Here is a 25,866-nt window from a genome sequence, read left to right as displayed (position 1 = left end):
TTTTTTTTTCTTCAGTAGTATTGGTAACTGGAGGGAATTTCTATTATGTTTTTCTGCTGAGATTATGCACTTTTAAGTTTAGAGTGCCTCCTATTGACAATAAGAGAAAAAGCAGACCTATATTAACTTAATTTTTTTCTCTGTTTTAATTCCATACACTATTTCCCTTGCTGACATACTACTTTGCCATCAGTTGTTTGAATCTCTAGAAAACCTGAGAGACAAGAATGGTAAATTACGTCGAGAGGGACAAATGCTGTGGAGTACACTCAGTAGTATAGTTGGACAGGTTAGTAGATATATTCTATGTTGTTGCATTAAACAGTGTTTCCTTCATCCCACCATCAGTTAAATCAAAATAGTACAAGAGGTAATGATGAAAGCCCTGCTTCTTGTATCATTCATGTAGTTTTGTTTATAGGTTGAAACTGCTATTTTTCTTTGCAGAATGTCTGTTTCCATTTTCAATTACTGATTGACCTGCTATGTATCAGTGACCGGACTCCCCTATTCAACCCATCATGTTTTGTTTTTCAGTTGTGCTCTAATACTGGCTGTAACTAATGTTCTGTAGCACCAATGAATATATTCTAATTTCAGCCATATTGTTTTGATTAACAAAGAAAGCTTCATGAAAAAATAATTACATTCAATTCTTCTGTATTTTCATAAGTTAAAGGCATTATAACTCCGTAATGCAGTTTGGTTATCTTTTCATTCTTTTCATAATTTTAATTAATATATTTTGAGGGAGTGAATTAGTTAATTAGAATTGCAATGAATATGGAATTAGTTGAGGGGCTAATAAATCTAAATTGGATGTAAAAACATTATTACTGAAGTTTATGGAAAATGAATAAATCTCAGAGGATAAAGCATTAATAGCACTTTGCAATAAAAAATTAACCTGTGTCTTTTAAATGGTGATTTTGTGGTGAGTGTATTGCATTTATTAGTGAAGATTTCTCAATAAGGATAATTAAGCGTTTGCATTAGATGCAGATGGTACTTTGGTTGTCTTGTGATACCATAAACTAATGCAGAGAGAGGTTCCATCTGCAATGCATAAAATGGATTTTGCTTATCAAATGCAATATCTTACTTTTGGTGCTTTATGCCAAGTGAGAAAATAACAAAGCACAACTGCCAACTAGACCTAGTACATTTCCAGCCGCATGCAGTAGCATTGGCAGCAGCAGGATTCATTTACACAGCTTGCATGACACTTTTTTTTTCCAGTTGGCTGAACAGATGCAAGCCCACAGGGCCACTGTGAAATGACTTTGATAGATGGTTGCTGTCTCGGAAGCGAGCATGCTGCAGATTAGTGGAAACCCAAAGAGAATCTTGCCTGTTTTGCAGGGAGTTTGGTCCAATAAGATAATTTTTCTAATTAACCTATAGAGCACCAATGTATAGTGGTGCTGTGGAAAATAAACTATTTCAATATTCTTTTGTCAAACTGCTATTTTTCCCCCTGTAAAGTAACATGTCCTTGGTCATCACTTTGAAAACTTGTAGAAACAATTGTTCTGTAAAATTTTTATGTTGTTTATACATAAAAGTGTTTTAGATTCAAACCACTGTTTTCTTTAGAATTTAACTTCCACAAATAATATATGTACAGTACTGTACAGGTTTTAGGCACAAGTAAAAAATCTGTAAAGCAAAAATGCTTTTAAAAATAATGAAATGAAAGGTTTCTAAATAATAAAAAAACTATAAAGAGCAGTAAACAGTAAAAAATTAAATCAAATCAATATTTGATGAAGCCACCCTTCACCTTAAAACTGCATTAATTTTCTTAGATGCGTTGTCATGCAGTTTTATAAGCAAATTGGCTAGTTTATTGATAGGTAAATTACCACAATCCTTTTATGAAGCATCTATTTCTTTAATTCCTAAAAAGGATAGAGAATGTGCATCATACAGGCCTATATCTTTGTTGAATATGGAAGCTGGTATGCTGTTCAAAGCAATTTGGAGAACTTGCCACCATTCTTTTGCAGACTTTGGTTGTCTCACTTGCTTCTGTCTCTCTGGGTAATCCCAGACAGCTTCAATGATGTTAAGATCAGGGCTTTGTGGAGCCCATACCATCTGTTGCAGAACTCCTTGTTCTTCTTTTGGCTGAATTAGCTCTTGAAAACCTTGGCTGTGTGTTTGGTCATTGTCCTGCTGCAGAATGAAGATGGGACTGATCAGAGGACTCCCTCATGGGTGATGAATGAGAATCTACTTGTACTTCTCAGCATTGAGGATTCCATTAACTCTGACCAGATCACAAACTCCATTTGTAGAAATACACCTCCAAACTTGCAGTGTTTCACTGTAGGCTGCAGACTTTCAGCCATGTAGCACTCTCTACCTCTTCTTTGGATAAACTGCCTCCTGTTTAAGCCAAAAATTTCAAATTTCGACTCGTCACTCCAGAGCACTTGCTGCCCCAGTGCCCCAGTCCTTGTGTTCTTGTGCATAGGTAAGTGTCTTAGCTTTGTTTCCACTTTGGAGGAATAGCTTTTTGGCAGCAACTCTTTCATGAAGACCATTTTGGACAAGACTTCTCCAGACTGCAGAGGGGTGTACTTAGGTTCTAGTGACTAGCAATGCTGAATTTCTTCCGATTTGGAAGGAACATCAGTTTGATGTATTTCGTTTGCTGCGCTCAGTGTCCATGGCTGACCACTGAGTTACTTGTCCTTATTCTTGGCAATTTCTTTGTACTTCTTCAGAAGAGCTTGAACAGCACATCTTGAAACCCTTGTCTGCGGCAAAATTTCTGCTTAGAAGAGACCCTGCTGATGCAAAATGACCACTTTGTGTATCTTGTTGCTATGCTTACTCTTGTCTGGTGTAAGAATTGATGATTTAAAGGTTAAACTGTCACATCTGCCACACCCTCACCTTTTAGTTTGGTTGTCCTTCAGCCAGTTTGATTCCTTTTACACTCATTTCTGTTTCAGTTAATCAGTTTTTTCATTCAGCTCATTATGTCATTGATCATTAACATCCTGTTTGGTGTCTTTGTTTAATCATGCACTGGGCTATATACCTACAAAGTAATCAAGTTTTTATTTGAAAAGTGGACTGTTATTTAATACATTACTTTCTTTAATTAAATGTAAAACATTCTCCAACATTTAATTTTTTGGAAAATGAATGTTTGGAAATCTAAAATTTGCTTTTTTCAACTGACACACTAACACAGAAAACAAAATTAAACTTCTGATGCAAAATGTATTTAAAAAACATAGGGTCCCTATAAGTTGCATAGTACTGTATACTGCTATATAACCATATGAGATTGCAGTACACTGTCTTGTGATAATTTTGCATTGATTTTCTTGTTATCTTAAAATATTTTTAAATTGATAGAAATTGAATTTCCCTGTGATTTTGCGTACACCTAAGGAAAGACGACCGAGTAAAAAGGATGGAGGAACTTTAAAATCAATGGCACCTCCTGCAGTATTGTACAGGTATTAATTTTATCTGCTTGTTTTGACTATGATTGACTCTCTACAGTTAAGTGTATTTTGTATGGTTGTGTCTAAGTCCAGGAAAATGATCCAGGATATGGTGAGTATTCAGGCTGACAGTGCAGGCAATACAGATGAATGATCAAAATTTGTGGCAAAAGGATTTCAATAAAATTAGACATTTCACAGGCAGTTCAGAAACAGTCTATATGCAGATAAAGGAATAAATTTTGAAGCCATTTAGTGCAAGCAACAGTTAATGCTAGACAAATTGTTAAGTCTAAATCTTAGATTAATAAATTATTTGTGTACATTAGATACGTGGATTTTGATTAAAGGGAAAATGACTGGAGTCTCCTCAGAGTCATATCAACTGGCAGTTTCTCCAGCACCCCCACTTTCATCAAGTAGTTATGATCATCCATCTCAGTAATTAGTTCTGCCAGTAGGTCAAACTTCCAATCTCTATGGACACAGTAGATAGGTATTGTGTGACTGTAGTGAACTCCAAAAGCAGGGGTGCAATTTTTCTTCATAAATAACAGTAGCTACCAGAATCTACTATAGCTTTAATAGGTTTTCCATTAACTTTGACTATTATAAACATAGACTCTTTCTTCACACATTCTGCTTGTTTCCCATTACCAAACTCACAATCATTACAGATATTATCATAATCATCATCAGCACACGCTTCCACTCTTGGTACATAGCACATACCTGACAATTTGTGCCTTAAGAGGACACACAGAGAATTTATGTCCTGGCTTCTAACAATGCTAACAAATAAAAGTCTTATAACAACCTACCAAAGGTTCTTTGCCCTTGTTCCTCCCACTCTCCAGTTCTGCAGAGTTCCCCTGAGAGTCCCTTGGAATGTTAGTCTCTGTTGCTTTGGAATGAATACCCCGATGGCACCACCTTGTGGGCATTGTCAGGCAGCAATGAGTCCATCTGCTGGCTGCTGCTCTGAGACTGTGTTCTGGTGTATGGAGGAAGCAATAGCAGCAGCTGTTCCAGAACAATGACTTCACCAGTCTCCTCCTGCTTGGGTTCAGTCATCAGCAGTAGAGACCCTTCAAGCGATGATACTTCTCAGTGGGCGGCTCCTTTGGTGGTAGAGTAGTGGAATGGAAGCATTTGCTGAGATAATCAGATTTACCTCCTTCAGGTCAGGATAGTTGTTGGACCTCTCTTCATCCATTGCAGTGTAGGCTTTGAGAGTTTTTGCTTGTCAGTAATGGCACTGGCTGGCAGGCCCACTCCTCCTCTGTCCTTTGCCATATCCAGGCTATCCTCTTGAACTTGAGGAAATAGTTCACAATATCATCAGCTTGTTGATAAGACAGGATCCTTCCGCAGGTTGAGCAGACAAAAAGTATCTGAACAGATTTTCCAGAGATGGTTTGGAGGTGGTCCCATTTGAAGGCCTTTCTGCCTTTGACTTGAATTTAGCCCTTTGTTGAAGTTCTTATTTCTCTGAGGTCACTGTTCCCCAGACATCTGCTTTATTTTTAGCCTCAGGGTTTCCTAACTTGGAACCACAATCCCACTCTGCTCTAAGTTGAACACCTTTCCGTTACTGGCCATCCCACCACCGCCACCGTATGTTAGATGTGAGTTATGGCCTTCCCCTCCCCGCCTCCCTGTCCCTCTCTTCCCCCCTCCCCCCCCACTGACAGTGATGACTCCCATTTATTAGGCACCAGGACATACCATCTTGAATTACCCACAAAGGTAACGTAAAAGTACACATGAATTAGAATATGATGTACCCCACAATATAGTTACAATCATGTTACAAAATAAACAGAAGTATCTACCTTACATACAGTATACAAACAATATACAGGCAGTCCCCGAGTTACAAACGTCCGACTTACAAACAACCCGTACTTACGAACCGAGGAAGGAGAACGCTGTCCGCCATTTAAAATTGGATTGCGATGCCATCCTCCATTTTGATTCTTTGCCGTTGACACTGTGTTGAATGTGTAACTTTGTACTTGGCTAAATTTTTCTTACCAAGATTCACCCTGACCCCCCTCCCCCTTTCCGGTCGGCTGGTGGCGCAGTGAGAGCAGCGCCGGGCTCGAGAACGGAGGTTCTCGAGTTTGATCCAGTGACAGACCCGAGTGAGCCGGGTTGATGTCAAGCTTGCAACTCGACCTCGTAAAAAAAAACTGCCACCTCCAGTTTAAATTCCTACGCAGAATATTGATGAGGATCAAATACCCAAACCCAGCACAACCCCCACTTGTCTCATTTAACCTGTCTCAGTGCAGTGGACTTTAGGACCCGGGGAATCAGTGCAGTGTTCCTTGGGAGCCAGCGGAGATTGGGACCCGTCGCCCGCAGTGTTCCTGTTCCGTTGACGGGAAGCGATCACGATTGAAAATAAAGTGGAAATAATAAAGCGTTTGGAAAGAGGTGAAACATCATCGGTCATTGGAAAAGCGTTAGGCTACAGTTGGTCAACGATCGGAGCAATTTTAAAGGATAAAGTGAGAATAATGGAGCATGTGAAAGGCCCTGCCCCGATGAAAGCTACAGTTATTACTAAGTAATGCAGTGATTTAATTATTGGAATACATATGTTTCTTAAGTGTTTTATATGCATAGAAAGGTAAAATATATACTATATATTAAGACAAGCATTTGACTAACTGACGCCAAATAATACCAGATGTACTTGTTCCGACTTACATACAAATCCGACTTAAAGACGGACTCAGGAACGGAACTCGTTCGTAACCCAGGGACTGCCTGTATACACATTTACATATCCCCATTACTGAAGAGATGGAATATTCCACCGTGTATGATGGGAAGGGCTCCATAAGCCAAACCCTTAGGACTGATTATTAGAATATAATGGGCGGAAGTGTGCACAGTCAGCGCAACAACAACAGAATGACAAGGCTTTGTTTGTGGGTGTGTAAGGAATGTGTTTACCAAGGGCTCTCTATCAGTGTACAAAAATGTTAAGTGTTATTGGCTGGTGTATGAAGTCAGGTTATAGTTCAATCACTGAATGGGCAAGTAGCTTGATTGGCTAAATGATATGCTCCGGTTTCCTTTGGTCAGATTTTTTAAAGATGCTTTGAGCTCTTAAAATATGCACAAGTGTGGCTAGCTGACTGAAGTGAACACTTTTTTTTGTTTTCATTTGCCACAGTAGCAGGTATGTTTTGTTACATACCACAATTTGTGATTGAACCCTCTCAAAAAAAATTCATCAATGTCTTTCAGTTGTATTTTTTTCCTATAATATGACTACTGAGAACAGTATAGCGACAGAGTATATAATCTTCAAGATTTATGACTATAGAAGTGTAGGCTCAAAGTTCAAAGTAATCTATTATTGAAGTATGTATACCATATACAGCCTTTGAGGTTCATCTTCTTGCAGGCAGCCACAAAACTAAGCAATGCAACAGAACCCACTAAAAAAACCCTACAGAACAAAAGCTGTCTAACACCCAGTGTGTGAAATGAAAAAAAAATCATGCAAACAATAAAAAAAAGTAAACAAATAACACACAGAGAATGAACCACAAAGTCCTCAAAAGTGGGTTCCCAACCACAGAGCCAGTTTAGCGCTGCAGCCAATCCAGGAGCCCAATGGCTGCAGGCCACAACACAAATCCAGTTCAGCTAAGGTGAGTAAAGCCTTTCAGAGTAGTGAGCTGAACACTGGTTTGTCCTTTACCCTTGGCCTTGATGCCTTGATTAAATTGTGAATAGGACATAAGAACCCTGAAAAGGGAAGTAGGCAAACAAGGTGAATGAAGAGAAAGATGGCAGACAAGGAAATACAAGGTTATCCATATTGATGTATGTGATTAAAGAATGCTGGTGTTCAGAGAGAAGTGAGTGTTTTGTTAATGAAAAACTAAGTTATTATGCTGGTAGCTCAAGTATTTTGGAAGTCAAATGGAATGCTGGCCTTTATTGCAATAGTTGGAGTACAACAATAGGGAAGTCTTGCTACAACTACACAGAGCAGACTTAGACTACGACACGTATTTTTGGAGGCAGTGCAAGGGGAGGTTGATTTGTTTGATTGTGAGATATAATGAGCTTTTTTTTTGTTCATGGATGCTGAGATTGCTGGCAATGCAGTGATTATTTTCCAAGGATAATTCCCTGAACAGAGGTAGCTGTTAATACTCAAAACACATTAGTGTCTGGAGTAAGATGAAGGCTAAATAAGTTAAGGATAACAGTTTTCTTTTCCTGAAAGACAAAAATTTTCCATGTTTGTTTCTAGAACAATCTAGTTGTTTCATTATTATGGTTATTGAAACTTTTGTACATTCTAGATTTATTGAGATGTATGAACTTAAATCTCCAGCTACCATTGTACAAACTTTTTTTTTAGATCAATAATGTAGATTTCTGGCTGCTGGTCCAGTAACTTAATTACATTGATATTGTACCTTCATTAGAAATCCACACTGAGGTTATGTTATGTGGTACCATGATCTAATAAGAACTCAAAACTGAATGTCCATGATGGCAGTTGACCATTGACAACAGCAAATTTGTTCTCTGGCACACATTATAGATTCTTTGGTTAGCATATATCTCACTCCACTATTAGTTCATGCTGAGAAATTATGATTACTTTGAGCAGAATGTGTTGATTAAGTACATGGCAGAATAAAAATATCTGTTAACAGATATTGGTTCAGATCAAAGCCCCCTAACTCTGCTTTATTCTGGTTGAAGACAGGTAAATAAATAATGCATAATGTTCACTCCATCAACATATCCATTGCTAATAATGGCAGAACCCCAGCATGCAAGTGAGAAGTGTTCACAGCCAGCTTCAGTCATATGTGCTGAGTGAATGAAATATCTCTGCCTCTTCCTGACATCTTTACCATCACAAATAAAGGTTCAGCAGCATAATAACTGAGCTATAATACTGATCCAGAGGCATTGGCTTGAAACCCTTGATGGTGGGCAAGGAATTTAAATACAAGTGAAGGAGCAAAAATTGAAATCTAGCATTTTCCACTGTGATAGCCTATAACTGAATGATACAAACATCAAATTTTCCAAATTCAACTAATCTACACCTTCTTTCCTTCTCCTAACTGGCCATCTATGTTCTCTCTCCCTTTATTCACCATTTCTATTCCCATTCCTCCCTGTCTTGTTTCCTAGTTTTGTAACTCTCCCTCACCAGGCTCCATCTGCCTGATACCTGCATCCCTATCCATCTGGGTTTCTTCCCCCTTGGCTTACCCTTTCTATTGCTCCCTTATTTGGTTTCATTTATTACCTTCTGTCTTCTGTCTCTGTTCAATGTCCACTCCTCCCACTTGGTCTCATCTGTCCATCATTTCTTCCCCCTATCACCTGTCAACCCCTGTATCATCCTTGCTTCTTGCCTTTCTGTATTGGTTGTCTCGCCTCTTTTCTGTCTGACCTGATAAAGGGTCTTGACCTGAAACATTAACCTTCTTTTTGCCTCTTGCTTCTTGATGCCCTGAGTTCCTCCAGCAGTTTGGTTTTACTAGTTTCCTGATGCCTAGTTATGATAGACTCTGAAACTAATTTGTGTGATGGCACAACTGTAACTAGAAGAGCTGAAATTCCTTGGGTGAGATGAGACTGCTTTTGATGTCAAGTATGGCATTAAAATTGAAAATAAAAATTGAATCTAAAGAAATTCCAAAGACACAAACAATTGGCTGCATTAAGAAAGGTTGTAGTTATTGGAGGACTGCCATCCCCACAGCAGAATTCTATAATCTGTCTTCTGCTGGAGTTTGCCTTAGTACAATCCAGGCTAGCAATTTAATTGATTCTTTTTCGTGGTGAGGTCAAAAGTGAAAATATTCACAATGTAAATTGTTCAGTTTCGCTAATATTTAATCAGATAATGAAGTGACTTCCTTGCCACTGAAGTGCCACTACCATCTCCTAAATGAATACCTAAAAGCCTACCTTGGAATTCAATATCATTACCATTGTCCAATTTCCAACCATTGGCATCCTAAGCATATACAGACTGCAGCTAGAAGAGGTTGGAGATGGGGCATTGTTTATAGATTCTTTCTACCATTTTATAGTTGAGAGTGTAATAAATGAATGCCTCATTAAGTATTGAGATCATCCAAGATACAGCAATTTGCTTGAGTTGCCATCATAATTATTGACATTCTCTGCCACTGCAACATTGCTGCAGAGTTTATCTCCAATAAGATGCACTGCAGCCATTTATCAAGATGACAATGACTAATTCTCCTAAATGTATGACCTCTAAAACCTTTAAGAACAAGAGCTGCAGGTGATAAGATGACTTGCAAAAATACTCCTCCATGGCACACACTCCTCTGGCCTTGAAGTATATCTTTATTCCTTTACTGATGCCATTTTAAGAACATGGGCGCTTGACATAATAGAATTGTTGATGCTGCTTCACCACAGACATGGTTTAAGGCAGTTAATCATATTTTTGAGACCAGTTAGCGAAGAGAAATAAGTACTGGGATGTGGTGATGTATGAAATATTATTTTGTTGTTGTTTATGTCTGTGATTGAGGTAAATGTCATTTACATAAGCAAAATATCTAAGATCAATTGATCACTCTTTAAATTTAATCAAAATAGTAATGAACATCCTGCAGTGTTGCCAAAGGCATTTTAAGTTTGAGGACAGATTACTACTTGTTCAAAAACAGGTTTAAAATTCTTAATTAGACAGAAAGGAAGAAGTGAGAGTAAACTGATCTTTTTCACGTTGGCAGACGGTTTGCTATTCATACCCTATATCAACAGTTTGGCTGAGGGAACCAAATATTTCTATTTGCTGTTGATTCAAAACAAGGTGGAATTGTGAATACAAAGGAGAATATAAAGAAGTTCACAGTTAGAGTGTCATATCAGCCACTTTTGCCATTTACACTAATCCCATTTGCCTGTCTACATGCAATGTTAAACATTTTGATTACATCTGATTTCACCACTTCCTCTGGTAAAGAATTCCAGACATCAGCCACTTGGCCTTGTGCCCCCTTTAAAACTTCTTCCTGTACTTTAAACTTTTGCCCTCCTCTGGGGGCAAAATTGTACCTTTTACAATATAACTAGGGGGAATAATGTGAAATTATCCCTTTAGTTACAAAATACAAGAGCAGATATTTTTAAAGTTGCTTTTGAAGTAACTTAATAATGTCTATCTTTTGCATTGTACTTTTTCATTGAAGAACAAATTGAAAGTATAGCTACAGTAGGTAATTCATACATGTGGTCAGCAACAAACCCCTCAATTTCTGTTTTTTGATTTGTATGAATTTAGCTTTTGGAATCTCTAATTTGGTATAGAATTAGAAAATTATTCAAGTTGCCTTGTTTAAAAATCTACTATTCTGAAATCAAGTATGTTAAGAATAGCCTAATGTAATTGCTGTTGTTATGCAGTAGGATTGGTGAGGAATGTGTTGTCATTTACAAGCTGGTTTGTTAATTTTATAAAGTAAAAGCTTGGTGAATGTAACTATATAGTTGTAAAGTTGTTCAGTCTTGTTTCACATTTACTGTGAATTGGGTATGATACTGAATATCAAGATATAATTGATCATTTGATTCATGATTGAGTAGAATTAATAAGTTTTTTTTTAATTTCCAGTTGTGGAATTTGTAAGAAGAATCATGACCAACACCTCCTTGTTTTGTGTGACACTTGCAAACTCTATTATCATCTTGGTTGTTTAGATCCCCCCCTCACCAGGATGCCCAAAAAGACCAAAAACAGTTACTGGTAAGAATTCTTCACTGTTCTAAACATGCAAAAAGTTGTATGGAGTTTGCATCAAGTGGCAGTGTGTAAAACCTTCAATACAGAAAAATTAAAATCTTTTACAGTTTCAATGCTCAAATAGGTAGGCTCATTTTTATAACTGCACCATATTGATTTTTTAAAATAAAAGTAGTAGGATAACACTAGATGTTTTAGTTTGAATATTAGTTTTTAATTTTACTCAAGTCTTTTTTCCTTCTCCATTGAAATGTCGAACGATATGGCAAATGAGATGGTAATCGTTAATATTAATATTAATTAATCGTTAATATTTTACTACTTGGGTAAAGAGAGGCAAGACTGCGCAGGCACGTAATGTCAGCCAGTATAGTGAGAAAAGTTTAAAAAGAAGACCACCATATCCAGTGGGTAGCAGAGTGATAGGGCTTTGGCTCAACATGCTTAGGTGGTAACGAGGCAAGGTAGGTTTACCTGTGTTAATTGCGGAAAGGAAGTATGTGTGTGTGAAGCCGGTGTTGTGTGCTCGGTGTCAGATGTGGGAAGTCCTGGAGTCTCCCAGCCTCCCAGGCGGCATATGTGCACCCGGTGTGTCGAGCTGCAGCTCCTAAGGGACCTCGTTAGGGAAGCTTGATGACCTTCATCTGGTCAGGGAGAGTGAGGAGATGATAGAAAGGAGTTATAGGCAGGTGGTCACAATGGGGCCACGGGAGGCAGACAAGTGGGTAACAGTCAGGAGAGGGAAGGGGAACAGTCAGGTACTAGAAAGTACCCTTGTGGCTGTTTGGGGGGGGGGGGGGGGACATCCTACCTGGGGGAAGCAACAGTGGCCATGCCTCTGGCAGAGAATCCGACCCTGTGGCTCAAAAGGGTAGGGAAAAAAAGAGAAAGGCAGTAGTGATAGGGGACTCTATAGTTAGGAGGTCAGACAGGCGATTCTGTGGATGCAGGAAAGAAACTCGGATGGTAGTTTGCCTCCTAGGTGCCAGGGTCCGGGATGTTACAAATTGTGTTCACGATATCTTGCAGTGGGAGGGAGAACAGCCAGAGGTTGTGGTACATATTGGTACCAATGACATAGGTAGGAAAAGGGAAGAAGTCTTGAAAACAGACTACAGGGAGCTAGGAAGGAAGATGAGAAGCAGGACCACAAAGGTAGTAATCTCGTGATTACTGCCTGTGCCACGTGAAGGTGAGTATCGGAGTAGAATGAGATGGAGGATAAATGCGTGGCTGAGGGATTGGAGCAGGGGGCAGGGATTCAGATTTCTGGATCATTGGGGCCTCTTTTGGGGCAGGTGTGACGTACAAAAATGACGGGTTGCACTTGAATCCCAGGGGGACCAATATCCTGGCGGGGTGGTTTGTTAAGGCTACTGGGGAGAGTTTAAGCTAGAATTGTTGGGGGGTGGGAACTGAACTGAAGGGACTGGGGAAGAGGTGGTTGGCTCACAAATAGAAAAAGCTTGGAGACAGTGTGTGAGGGAGGATAGGCAGGTGATAGAGAAGGGACGTTCTCAGACCAACCATTTGAGATGTGTATTTTAATGCAAGTATTATGACCAAAGCGGATGAGCTTAGAGCATGGATCAGTACTTGGAGCTATGATGTGGTGGCCAGTACAGAGACTTGGATGGCTTAGGGGCAGGAATGGTTACTTCAAGTGCTGGGTTTTAGATATTTCAGATTGGACAGAGAGGGAGGCAAAAGAGGTGGTGGTGTGGCACTGTTGATGAGAGGTAAGTGTCACGGCGGCAGAAAAGGTGGACGTCATGGAGGGATTCTCTACATAGTCTCTGTGAGTGGAGGTTAGGAACAGGAAGCGGTCAATAACACTACTGGGTGTTTTTTGTAGGCCGCCCAATAACAACAGGGATATCGAGGAGCAGATAGGGAAACAGATCCTGGAAAGGTGTAACAATAACAGAGTTGTCGTGGTGGGAGATTTAAATTTCCCAAATATCGATGGGCATCTCCCTAGAGCAAGTGGTTTAGATGGGGTGGAGTTTGTTATATGTGTTCAGGAAGGTTGCTTGACACAATATGTAGATAAGCCTACAAGAGGAGAGACTGTACTTAATTTGGTATTGGGAAATGAACCTGGTCAAATGTCGGATCTCTCAGTGGGAGAGCATTTTGGAGATAGTGATCATAATTCTATCTCCTTTACGAAAGTATTGGAGAGAGATAGGAACAGACAAGTTAGAGAAGTGTTTAATTGGATTAAGGGGAATTATGAGGCTTTCAGACAGGAACTTGGAAGCTTAAATTGGGAACAGACGTTCTCAGGGAAAGGTGCGGAAGATATGTGGCATATGTTCAGGCGATATTTGTGTGAAGTTCTGCATAGGTACGTTCCATGGTAGGGTACAGGAACAATGGTGTACAAAGGTTGTAGTAAATCTAGTCAAGAAGAAAAGAAAAGCTTACAAAAGGTTCAGAGAGTTAGGTAATGTTAGAGATCTAGAAGATTCTAAGGCTAACAGGAAGGAGCTTAAGAAGGAAATTAGGAGAGCCAGAAGGGGCCATGAGAAGGCCTTGGTGGGCAGGATTAAGGAAAACCCCAAGGCATTCTACAAGAGTGTGAAGAGCACGAGGATAAGATATGAAAGAATAGGACCTATCAAGTGTGACAGTGGGAAAGTGTATATGGAACCGGAGAAAATGGCAGAGGTACTTAATGAATACTTTACTTCAGTATTCACTATAGAGAAGGATCTTGGTGATTGTAGTGATGACTTGCAGCAGACTGAAAAGCTTGAGCATGTAGATCAGGGGTGTCAAACTCATTTTGGGTCACGGGCCGGATTGAGCAAAATGCAGCTTCATGCGGGCCGGATCAGTCGGACGCGTGCGAACGCAGCTTTCGTTGCCTCCGTTTTTTCAGCCTGCTCTCATGTGTCTCAGTCTCTGCTATAACTACAAAGTGTTTCACTTTACAAATTCTGTTTCTTATGAAGAAGACTGCCGAATAAACACTAAAAACCCTGAAAACCTGGTACCTGAATAAACTCAGCATTAGCCATATCATATGCCATAGGCGCTTCGATTACTGGGGCCAGCTTTAATAGTAATTAGATATTATCTCGCGGGCCAAAGATAATTCCAACGCGGGCCGGATTTGGCCCGCGGGCCTTGAGTTTGACATATATGATGTAGATATTTAGAAAGAGGATGTGCTGGAGCTTTTGGAAAGCATCAAGTTGGATAAGTTGCCGAGACCGGAAGAGATGTAACCCAGACTACTATGGGAGGTGAGGGAGGAGATTGCTGAGCTTCTGACGATGCTCTGTGCATCATCAATGGGGACAGGAGAGGTTCCAGAGGATTGGAGGGTTGCCGATGTTGTTCCCTTATTCAAGAAAAGGAGTAGAGATAGCCCAGGAAATTATAGACCAATGAGTCTTATTTCAGTGGTTGGTAAGCTGATGGAGAAGATCCTGAGAGACAGGAGTTATGAACATTTGGAGAGGTATAATATGATTAGGAATAGTCAACATGGCTTTGTCAAGGACAGGTTGTCCCTTATGGGCCTGATTGAATTTTTTGAGGATGTGACTAAACACATTGACGAAGGATGTAGATGTAGTGTATATGGATTTCAGCAAGGCATTTGATAAGATACCCCATGCAAAGTTTATTGAGAAAGTAAGGAGGCATGGGATCCAAGGGGACATTGCTTTGTGGATCCAGAACTGGCTTGCCCACAGATGGCAAAGAGTGGTTGTAAATAGGTCATATTTTGCATGGAGGTCGGGGACCAGTGGGTGCCTCAGGGATCTGTTCTGGGACCCTTACTCTTAGTGATTTTTATGAATGACCTGTCTGGTGTCGTAGTGGCATTAGCACTGGACTTCATAGTGAAGACTCCTGAGGTCAAATCCAGCCAGCTCCCTTGCACGCTTTCCATCCGTGCTGGGTTGAGCGTCGAACTAGCAACTCGGCCTCGTGAAAACAAGAAAGCCTGCTAAAAAAATGCCATCACAACGGCATCCCTATGACTCCACTCAGAGTTAAGGGTTTTCTTCTTTTTTCTTTGATGAGGAAGTGGAGGGATGGTTTAGTATGTTTGCTGATGACCCAAAGGTTGGGAGTGTTGTGGATAGTGTGGAAGGCTGTCAGAGGTTACAGCGGGATATTGATAGGATGCAGAATGGCTGAAAAGTGGCAGATGGAGTTCAACCTAGATAAGTGTGAAGTGGTTCATTTTGGTAGGTCAAATATGGCAGAACATAGTATTAATGATAAGACTCTTGGCAGTGTGGAGGATCAGAGGGATCTTGGGGTCCGTGTCCATAGGACACTCAAAGCAGCTGCACAGGTTGACTCTGTGGTTTGGAAGACATATTGTGTATTGGCCTTCATCAATCGTGGAATTGAATTTCGGAGCTGAGAGGTAATGTTGCAGCTATATAGGACTCTGGTCAAACCCCACTTGGAGTACTGTGCTCAGTTCTGGTTGTCTCACTACAGGGAGAATGTAGAAACCATAGAAAGGGTGCTGAGGAGATCCAGAAGGATGTTGCCTGGATTGGGGAGCATGCCTTATGAAAACAGGTTGAGTGAACTTGGAACATCGGAGGATGAGAGCTGACCTGATAGAGGTGTATAAGATGATGAGAGGCATTGATTTTGTGGATAGTCAGAAGCTTTTTCCCAGGGCTGAAATGGCTGCCACAAGAGAGCACAAGTTTGAGGTGAGGTACAGAAGCGATGTCAGGAATAAATTTTTTACGCAGAGTGGTGAGTGCGTGGAATGGGCTGCCGGCAACGTTGGTGAAGGCAGATACAATAGTGTCGTCTAAGAGACTTTTGGATAGGTACATGGAGCTTAGAAAAGTAGAGGGCTATGGGGAACCCTAGTAATTTCTAAGGTAGGGACATGTTCGGCACAACTTTGTGGGCTGAAGGTCCTGTATTGTGCTGTAGGTTTTCTATGTTTCTATTACTCTTAACATCTTTGGACATAAGGAATCTTTATAGAACATACTTTATTGTGCTCTGCTTGTTCATATCATAACTCCTTCCATGGTTGTTTATGAGATCTATGATTATAAAGCGTGTCAACTCGTAAATATTGAAACATTTAGGTTGTGATTAATATTTTGTTTTGAGCTTGTTGTATCGTAGAGTTGATTAAAGAGGAAAATTGGGCCTAAAAGCCCGTTCTTTGAGAAGTAACAATATAAAAAGTTTTTTTTGTTGCTGTATCAATTTGGTACCAGTTATAGCTCACTGTTTCATTTCACTTCTAACTAGGAAAACATGTTCAGCATTCCTGAGGTGCTACATTATCAGAGGAGGTCTCTTTTGAATAACTAGCAAGTTGTTCAAACAAATCTTATAGTACTGCTTTGAAGAAGAACATGGAGTTATTTTAAGTTTCATAACTAATATTAATCCCTGAGTCACAATAAAATGATAATCGCCATTATCTCATTGCTGTTTGTGAGACCTTGCAGTACCCGAATTTGCTTTGTATTTCATATGTTACAATGCAAGGATGCTTCATTTTTGTTAAGTGCCTTGAAATATTCTAAGCAGATGTAACAGCACTATTTTAATGAATCAATTGTAAAATTTGTGTTAATTATGTAGCTTTATAAAATGTCTAATGTTGGGAATTATTCTGCCTCAAACTGATCACATTGTTCGGTTGTTTGAAGATCTAATGCTTTTAGGTCAAATTTAAGTATTTGTCAAAGATAAGAACAGAATGAAAAGAGTCACTTTTAATTCTTAATTAATTATTTTTTTCTCTACACCTTTCTATTTGACAAGAGCAAACTTGTACAAAATTTGAATTTCACCTATATATAATCCAGAATGAATTGTAAATCTCCGTGTAGTTGGTAGTAAAGTGAATTTTAGCCCATTAGTGAAAATGTTAGTTTGTAGAGATGGTGCCTGTCCTTTTGTGAATGCATTCTTGAGAGGTGATCCAGATCACCAACTTGCGTTTCAGTGTTGATTAGTCTGAGCATACTCTGCAAAACAGATTTCTTCTGAGAAATTGAGTTGTATTGATTGTTATATTTTACCTTTTGTCATGTTTTTATGAATCCTTTTGAACTATCAGCACAAATGTCTAAAAGCTTTTTCTTCTGAAGAGGTTCAGGAGATTTTAAAATATATTTATAAGCTGGGCATGACTGAATTTGTCATGGACCATGACCTATTTGAAGATGCACATTTTATGCCCCTGTTAAAACACCTCAAGGGCAGAAGTGTTTCACTGTTTCGGCTTTTATGTAGTTTATTTAATTCTGAATCATTGGGTGAATTTTTTTAGTTATTTGTTAAAAGGAATTGAACATTTTTCTTAATGTGATTCTTCCCATTTTGGCTAGGTATGAAATATACTTTTTACATCAGGGTACTCAAAAGATTATGTAAAATAGAGATGAAAATTTTATTGAAAACTGACTTGCTCACACATTGTAATTGCTTTGTTTACTGACAACTTTGTAGTGTATTTGGAAGAGTCCAAATTTCTATCATTCCAGCATATAAACAGCCATACTGAAACGTAGAGAGGGCTTTGCAGTGAAATACTTTCACTCCATGCAAAACAAAAGGTAGAGCATATTTACATAGTTTTTCTTGATATTTCACTCTGCTGAAGATCTATTCTATTGTACAGGCAATGTTCAGAATGTGACCAAGCAGGGAGTAGTGATCTAGAGGCAGACATCACGATGGAAACTTTACCAGATGGGACCAAGAGATCAAGGAGGCAGATTAAGGAGCCTGTGAAATTCACTCCATTGGATATTGTGATTGAACCAAAGAAGATCATGAACAAAAATATGGTAATTTAATCCCCTCTTCCTCTATTCTTGTAATCCATCTTTAAATGCTAAACATTATAATTGAGGTTTTGCGATGACATAATGACCAATTCTTTGTAGTGTAATGAAATAAAGTTACCAATATCTGTTGTAATTAGCAAAACTTAGTCCACACATCTGGAAAGTACTGTCAGCACCACCCTGCTTCTGTACAGGGTAGGCTGCTGTTCTAAATATTCAACACAGAGTTGATGTGAACTTCAGCTTTTGTCACTGTTCTTGGTATAAACATCACTGAAATTGTTATCCTTGTTGAATGAGATGTAACTATGTCTTTAAATGAACATTGATGTAATTGTTGCTGAACAACAACTGAATCTAAACAAAATGTATGGAGTACAGTTTTTTGGGGGGTATTCAAACATTTTTTTAGTTTGCTTTTAAAATATTTACTTTCAACCTTATTTATGCATGTTTTTCACTCACTGAAAAAAATGTTTAAAAAATTTTTAATTTTGAACCTCTCAAAATTTATCAATCTAATTAGCTGACTAGCTAGATCAATTTCATCAATGAAAAAGCAAAATACAGTAGATCCTCTAAATCTGAAATAATAAATTGTGCTGGAAATACTCGAGCAGGTCATATTTGTAAAGAGAGAAACAGTTAACCTTTTAGAATAGTGATCTTCCTTTGACTGATTTGCTGATTACATCACTCATGCTGTTGGTCAAGGATTCCTACAGAAGGAATCTGACTAAAGTCAGGCAAGGGGAATCCAATAGTGCTTTTGTGGCCAGCAACACTTTCCTGCTGACTGGAAAATGCAGGGCAACTAGTTTACTTAAAAGCTATTAACAATTTTGTTTTTTCTTAAAGAGCTGCTTATTAACTATTTTCTGTTTATAGGAGCCATGTATCTTTTTTCTGTCTGCCTGTATTGTATTTTTTGTTGAGCATGTATTATGGGTAATTTGTCACGTGGGTTTGAGTGTGGTTGAAGCAAATGAGTATAGTTACGTATTCTCACTTTGTCTTAATGTTGTTTAGTTGAGAGGGAGTGAGCTGGGGGAATGATTTTTTTTTGTTGACCGCTTGTTTATGATCTTCGCTTAATTACGCTAATTTGAACACTAATTATTCTCTTAGCTATATTGCTAATTTAGTGTTAGTCTTTTATCACTATATGATCATTCGTCTTTGCTGGTTTCGTAATAAAGGATCGAACGTACATATTTTCGACTTGGAACTCAGTTATTTGGAACATACAGTGTCAACTCTGATAGACTCTCAGCAGTTTTGGTTTGTTTTCAAGTAACTGCTATATTTTGTCAACAAAAAAAGTTATTCCAACTGAACAGAAGTCTACAGCAAAAGATTGCCTCGGACTTTTTGGCAAAACTGGACAGCTTGATATTATTGATTTATGCTGTGCGTTTGTGGTTTGAACTCAGTTTCGAATAGTCATTGCTGCCTGGCCATTGTGGACCATTGCTTAATTGCAGGGTGTTTGCCTGAGGGTTTGTCGCTTTGTTTTATTGACATGCTGAAATATTCTTCCTGTTGACGACATTTGACTTGAACACGTTTGTTTGGTCTGGTTTAAGTGCTATGGATGCGCGGACGGTTTGTTGCCTACATTTGTTGAACGGAATATTGCCAGTGCATTTGTGAATGTGCTGCAAGTTAACAGAGTTAATTGCAAATTGCACAATACAGAGAAAGTAACTTGAGTGAATCGAAGAATGGAACTGACATCAGCGACCCTGAAGTCAGCACTTGCAAAAAGAAAATTAAACATACTTCGAAAGCTTTAGTGGGTAGAATTGAAAATCTTCGAAAGGAGGATAAAACAAATGTGAACAAAATTAAAGGTCTAATACCATCAATTAAGGTTCTTATAGAAAATAAGGAAAATGCCTTACAAGTGCAATCTCATCTTGAGGACTTGTCTAATTGTTGTGAAGCTGTTGCTAAGCAACATCACATGCTAATCTTATTACTTCGTCTTAAGGACGAAGGGAGGAAACAGAATGAATGTTTTTCAAACATTAATAGGTATAGTAGTACACTCATAGAGGATGTGAAACAATGGTTAACCCAGGCATGTTACATTGAAGATCATGTTGCTGAAACCAGTGAATGTGTCTCATCTTCTATCAGACAATGTTTCTCAAATTCTCAGGCATGTTTTGACTACGCATATAGCAGCTGACCCATAAAATGATGTAAATGATGATAGTGTGTCAAATGTCAGTGCCTGAAGTTCTGGTGCAGGAAGAAAATCTTCTGTATCTGCTACCTCCTTTGCATGCATTGAAACAGGCTGATTTAGGCATTAATGGCTCGTCGACAATTATTGAAGGACAAACATGCGCTGGAGGACCAAGAGGAGCAGTCAGTTGTTATGGAGAAGGGAGGAACAGCCTACATTGGAAGCAGAAATTCCCGCATCTATGGCTAAAGTTAATATGTTAAAGGGTTCAAGTGTGGTGAGTGCTAAAAGTGCCCCAGCAGGACTGGCCTGTGGTGTGAATTCCTATAGTAAAAAAGCATAGAGAGAAACAAAAATACCCAGTGTCAACATTAATTCATTTGTTCCTCAAGTGTCTGTAAACCATGAACAAGATCCCCAAGAGGTAGTTTACTCTCAGCCTGTGTTAATGAGGCACTCTGAAACTATGTCATATTCAACAGCTCAACGGGCACAAGAGAATATTCATTTACAGCATGGAAACACAAATGTTAGAGGTCAAAACAGTATTATTGATATTATGAAGAAACAAAATGACTTAACAACTTTATTGGCACAACAACAATGTATTTCATCTTTGCCGAAAAGAGAGATTCAAATCTTCATTGGCATTTCATTGCAGTATCATGCATTCATGAAGACTTTTGAAAATAGTGTTGAAGGCAAGACTGACAGCTAAAGTGACTGCCTCTGTTTCCTTGAACAGTACACTAGGGGCTGCCCTAGAGAACTTGTCAGAAGTTGCCAGCACGTGGACCCAAAGAAAGGATATGTAAAGGGTAAGGCTTTACTACAGGAACATTTTGGTATTGAACAGAAAATTGCACCCTCCAACATACAAAAGGCTTTTTCTTAGAGGCTGTTGCAATGCCATGGAAGAAGTGCCGCAGATGTGCCAGTTGGGCATGCCTGCTAATATGTCAATTGTCATAAAGAAATTGCTCTTTATGCTTAGGGATAAATGGAGTACAGTGGTATATGAACTGCAAGAAAGGCATAACCATAAAACTACTTTAGCTGACATTGTTGACTTTATTGTAAGATGTGGTGTCCTTGGATTTTCAGAAGGCCTTTGACAAGGTGCCACTCATGAGGCTGCTCAGCAAGATAAGAGCCCATGGAATTACAGGGAAGTTACTAGCATAGGTGGAGCATTAGCTGATCAGCAGAATCAGAGAGTGGGAATAAAGGGATTCTATTCTGGCTGGCTGCCGGTTACCAATGGAGTTCCACAGACCTCGGTATTGGGACAGCTGCTTTTTACGATGTATGTCAATGATTTGGTCTATGGGATTAGTGGACCTGTGGCTAAGTTTGCCGATGATACAAAGATAGATGGAGGAGTAGGTAGTGTTGAGGAAACAGAGCCTGCAGAAAATCTTGGATAGTTTAGAGGAAAGGGCAAAGAAGTGGCGAATGAAATATAATGTTGGAAAGTGTATGGTCATGCACTTTGGTGGAAGAAATAAATGGGCAGACTATTATTTAGATGGGGTGAGAATTCAAAATGCTGAGATGCAAAGGGACTTGGGAGTCCATGTGCAGGATACCCTAAAGGTTAACATCCAGGTTGAACCAGTTGTGAAGAAGGCAAATGCAATGTTGGCATTCATTTTAGAGGTATAGAAAATAAGAGCAGGGTTGTGATATTGAGGCTCTATATGGCACTCATGAGACCACACTTTGAGTATTGTGTACAGTTTTATATAGTCTTATAAAAGGATATACTGACGTTGGAGAGGGTTCAGAAAAGGTTCACCAGAATGATTCCAGGAATGAAAGGGTTATTGTATGAGGAACATCTGGAAGATCCTGAGCTGTATTCCCTGGAGTTCAGGAGAATGAGGGGGGATCTCACAGAAACATTCCGAATGTTAAGAGGTCTGAACAGATTAGATATGGCAAAGTTATTTCTCATGATAGGGGAGTCTAGGATAAGATGGCATGACTTCAGGATTGAAGAATGTCCATTTAGAACAGAGATGCAGAGAATTTACTCTGGTCAGAGGGTGATATATCTGTGGAATTTGTTGCCACGAGTGGCTGTGGAGGCAGAGATAGATAGGTTCTTGATTAGCCTGAACATCAAAGAGTATGGGGAGAAGGCAGGGGAGTGGGGATGACTGAAAGAATTCAATCAGCCCATGATTACTGGTGGAGCAGACTTGATGGACTGAATACCCTACTTGTTCTCCTATATCTTATGGTCATATACCACCTTCTTATACCTTCCTTGGAGAGAGTACTGAGTTTTCAATAGTGCATTCAGTAAGATACTTTCAAGTTTAAGATGACGGTCCAAGATAGACCATTTACCAGAAGGGGTCCTCTCCATGGTTACGGTAATTCCATTTATCATCCTTTAGGAATCTTGTGTCCGGTGGTGCTATTTGCTAAACAGATCCTACAAGATCTATGTAAGAAAGGATGATGGAGATGACACTATAACATGTGCAGTCCATCACTTTTTGTTTTGTACCATTTTGAGGAGGACAGTGGCTTGGGTCCTTAGATTTAAGAATCTGCACTTGTTACTTAGTCAGAAGAGGAAGCAATTGAATATTGCTCTTGCTCATTCTGACTTGATTGAAGAACAAGGATATTCTTTGGAAGGAGAGATTAAGAAGGCCAAATGCTAGATCAACTGAGAATGTCTCTCGATGGAAGAGCTCAGAAAGGCTGAAATGGAGATCATTGAATTTTGTTAAAGAAAAAGATTTCCAGATGAACTGTCAAGTTTACAAAGGGGAGAAATTATGAAAATGAACAACCATATTTTCATGCTCATTCCAGTACTTGATGGTATCTTGAGAATTGGTGGACGACTTATTAGGGCATCCGTGCTTCAGGAGTCTAAACATCCTGTTACAACAAGCTGGAGGAACTCAGCAGGTCGGGCAGCGTCCGTGGAAACGAGCAGTCAACTTTTTAGGCCGAGACCCTGATGAAACGTTGACTGCTCGTTTCCACGGATGCTGCCCGACCTGCTGAGTTCCTCCAGCTTGTTGTATTTGTTGCTTTGACCCCAGCATCTACATTGAACTTTGTGTAAACTTCCTGTTATACTGGCAAAGGATCTTCATGTTAACCAACTTGTGCCAAAAATGCTGGATTCCTGGTGCTAGTATAGCTATGAAAAGAATGCTGTCTAAGTGTGTTGTTTGTTGACAGTTGCACACAGCTCCAGAATACCAGCACATCTGGACAGGGCTCTCCAGATGAACCTCTGTTTACATATATAGGAGTGAACTATTTTGGACCTTTTGAGGTGAACAACTGGAGTACAGTGAAGAAGCATGGGGTCATATTTACCTGTCTGTCTATACGAAGCAGATGCAATACATGCCAAACTTGTTTTGGAAATGGTGGGTGAAGGAGTATTTACCACAGTGCTTTGAAACTCATGGATCATGGTAAGAGTCATTCAAGTATTCCAGATAGAAGAGGATTTGTGCGTCAAGTTTGCATCAGGATCAAGATCAGCTGTCTGGACAGGCCTATACCAAAATCTGTCTTCCACATGATGCTGTGGTTTGAGGAGATAGAGCTCTAGAAGCTTCATGAATTTGACTTGACAGAGGGTGGTGGTAAAGATCACTCTGTATTGGGCTGAGTGCTGGAAACCTCTAGCCTAAATAACTGTTGCATGACTTGACTAGAAGATAAAGGAGATTTGCATAAATGTTAAGATGTTTATCCTTGAAGATTTCATGTCACCTCTTTTAGTAGCATGTAGTTGTAATCATTATAGTGTCTCTATATTGTATTTTGTGTTGTGCATTATAGACAATTTGTCATGTGGGTTGGGGCATGGTAGAAGCAGATGTGTATAGTTACATATTCTCACTGTAACTTAGTGTAGCTGAGGGGGAGTGAGCTGGTGGAATAATTTTTTTTGTTGACTGCTTATTTATGATCTTGACAATTACGCTAATTTGGATGTTAATTTAATTTTATTAGTTTTTATCGCTATAAGATCTTTCATCTTTGCTGGTCTTGTAATAAAGGCCATACTTTTTTCCTGACTTGGAGCTCAGTTAAAAGGCACTGTTAAAAGGTGTTTGCTAAATCTTAAGATACAAATGATGAGTTTTCAATATACTTTTGAGGTAGCTTATAGTTTCCTGTTGAATTGTAATGCACACAACTAAATTTCACAAAAGAAAATGGATTTTTTTTCTCTGTATCTTAAAAGAAGGACGCTTGGAGATATGAGAGGATTGCAGTGTGCTTTGCATAGGTCAGAGGAGAAATGGCATTTCTTTTCATTGATCATCCATAGGATTTGGGTATCATAAGCAAGGTCAACATTCATGTACATTTTCCTATTTTATCTGCTGCAATCTATACTGTACCTAATACACAGAACTATTAGGTAAGGAATTAAAGAATTTTGCACAGTGTCACTAAAGGAGCAGTGATGCAAGCAGAACTGTGAAGGAAAGTTCTGGAAGGCTGAATATTTTGCCTTTGTCCAATGGATAGAGGTCACAGGTTGTGTAAATTCCAGATTTTGTAGATTGTAGATGTTGCCAACATAGTATACAATGGAGAATGAAAGAATGAGGCATTGGGATGCTAAACAAGCACGCTGTTTTGTTCTTGGAGCTTCATTCTTTCTTGTGAGGATTATCTTTTCACACTTCTTATTTATCCCTTGTTGTCGTAGAAGGGACTTTATGAATGAGGAGTGAAATGCTTTTTTTGATTAAGCAGTTTGTGACTCATGTATCTGATCATTGCTGGTCAACAGAGCATTGATGCTGAAGGATTTGAAGTGGATTTCATGGAAAAGTGGTGAAATTCTCTTGCTGGTGATAAAGCTGGCTGTGCGGCAAACACTTAAGATTTTAGGCTGAAATACTTTCAATGATTACTTCATGCAGGCAAGATATGAGTACTTCATTGAGAACTTGTTAACAGATCTGAAAAATATACATTCTTTAACTGGCAAACCTGCTGCTGAATGTATTATGGAGTTATTCTTTGATGAAGCATCTTTGGATGTTTTAGGCTAGTAATCTGATTCTAAGAAACCTTGCAGTGAAATCTAGGCTCTGAGATAATAGTTTTCCCCTTGATTCTCTTGGGCAGCAAATTTGTCAACCATTGCCTTGTTAGTAAGTTCAGTCACTTTCATCTGACCTGCAGAACACAGCTTCTATCTCCATACTAGTGTTAAGGCTATGATGACATCTGGAGCTATGTTAAGATGACACCTAAACTGGGAAATTGGGTTATTAATGAAATTATTATTCATGCAAGTGAGTGGGTTTTTTTTAAAAAAAGTACATTTTCTTTCACAATTTTTTCTGGTAATTAAGTCATTGAAATTTTGCCAATATAAAATTAGGCATTTAACCTTAAACATTTGGATTGAGATGTGGCTGGTGAGTGAATATTTGAGCAGGTTGATCATTACATAATCTGGAATTCCATTTGCGCCCTGATGAAGGATCCTGGCTCAAAGCCTCAAGTGTTTATTCCTTTTCATTTATGCTATCTGACCTGTTGAGCTTCTCCAGCATTTTCTATGTGTTACTTATAGTTCTTGAATCTGGTCGGTCT

General features: G+C 39.0%; 1 protein-coding gene across 5 annotated transcripts in view; it reads left to right on the top strand.

The window, feature by feature from the left end:
* phf14 (PHD finger protein 14) overlaps positions 1–25,866 on the top strand; it is a 259,027-nt gene that overhangs the window by 92,174 nt on the left and 140,987 nt on the right. For all 5 annotated transcript variants that reach the window (XM_073054151.1, XM_073054153.1, XM_073054154.1 and 2 more), the window contains exons 11-14: positions 194–289; positions 3,376–3,479; positions 11,125–11,256; positions 17,897–18,065. In XM_073054151.1, coding sequence (XP_072910252.1) covers positions 194–289; positions 3,376–3,479; positions 11,125–11,256; positions 17,897–18,065 — 501 coding nt within the window. The remainder of the gene's footprint in view (positions 1–193; positions 290–3,375; positions 3,480–11,124; positions 11,257–17,896; positions 18,066–25,866) is intronic.

The sequence above is a fragment of the Hemitrygon akajei genome, chromosome 8, assembly GCF_048418815.1.
Source record: "Hemitrygon akajei chromosome 8, sHemAka1.3, whole genome shotgun sequence".
Classification (NCBI taxonomy): Eukaryota; Metazoa; Chordata; class Chondrichthyes; order Myliobatiformes; family Dasyatidae; genus Hemitrygon; species Hemitrygon akajei.
This window is presented reverse-complemented; position numbering and strand designations above follow the sequence as displayed.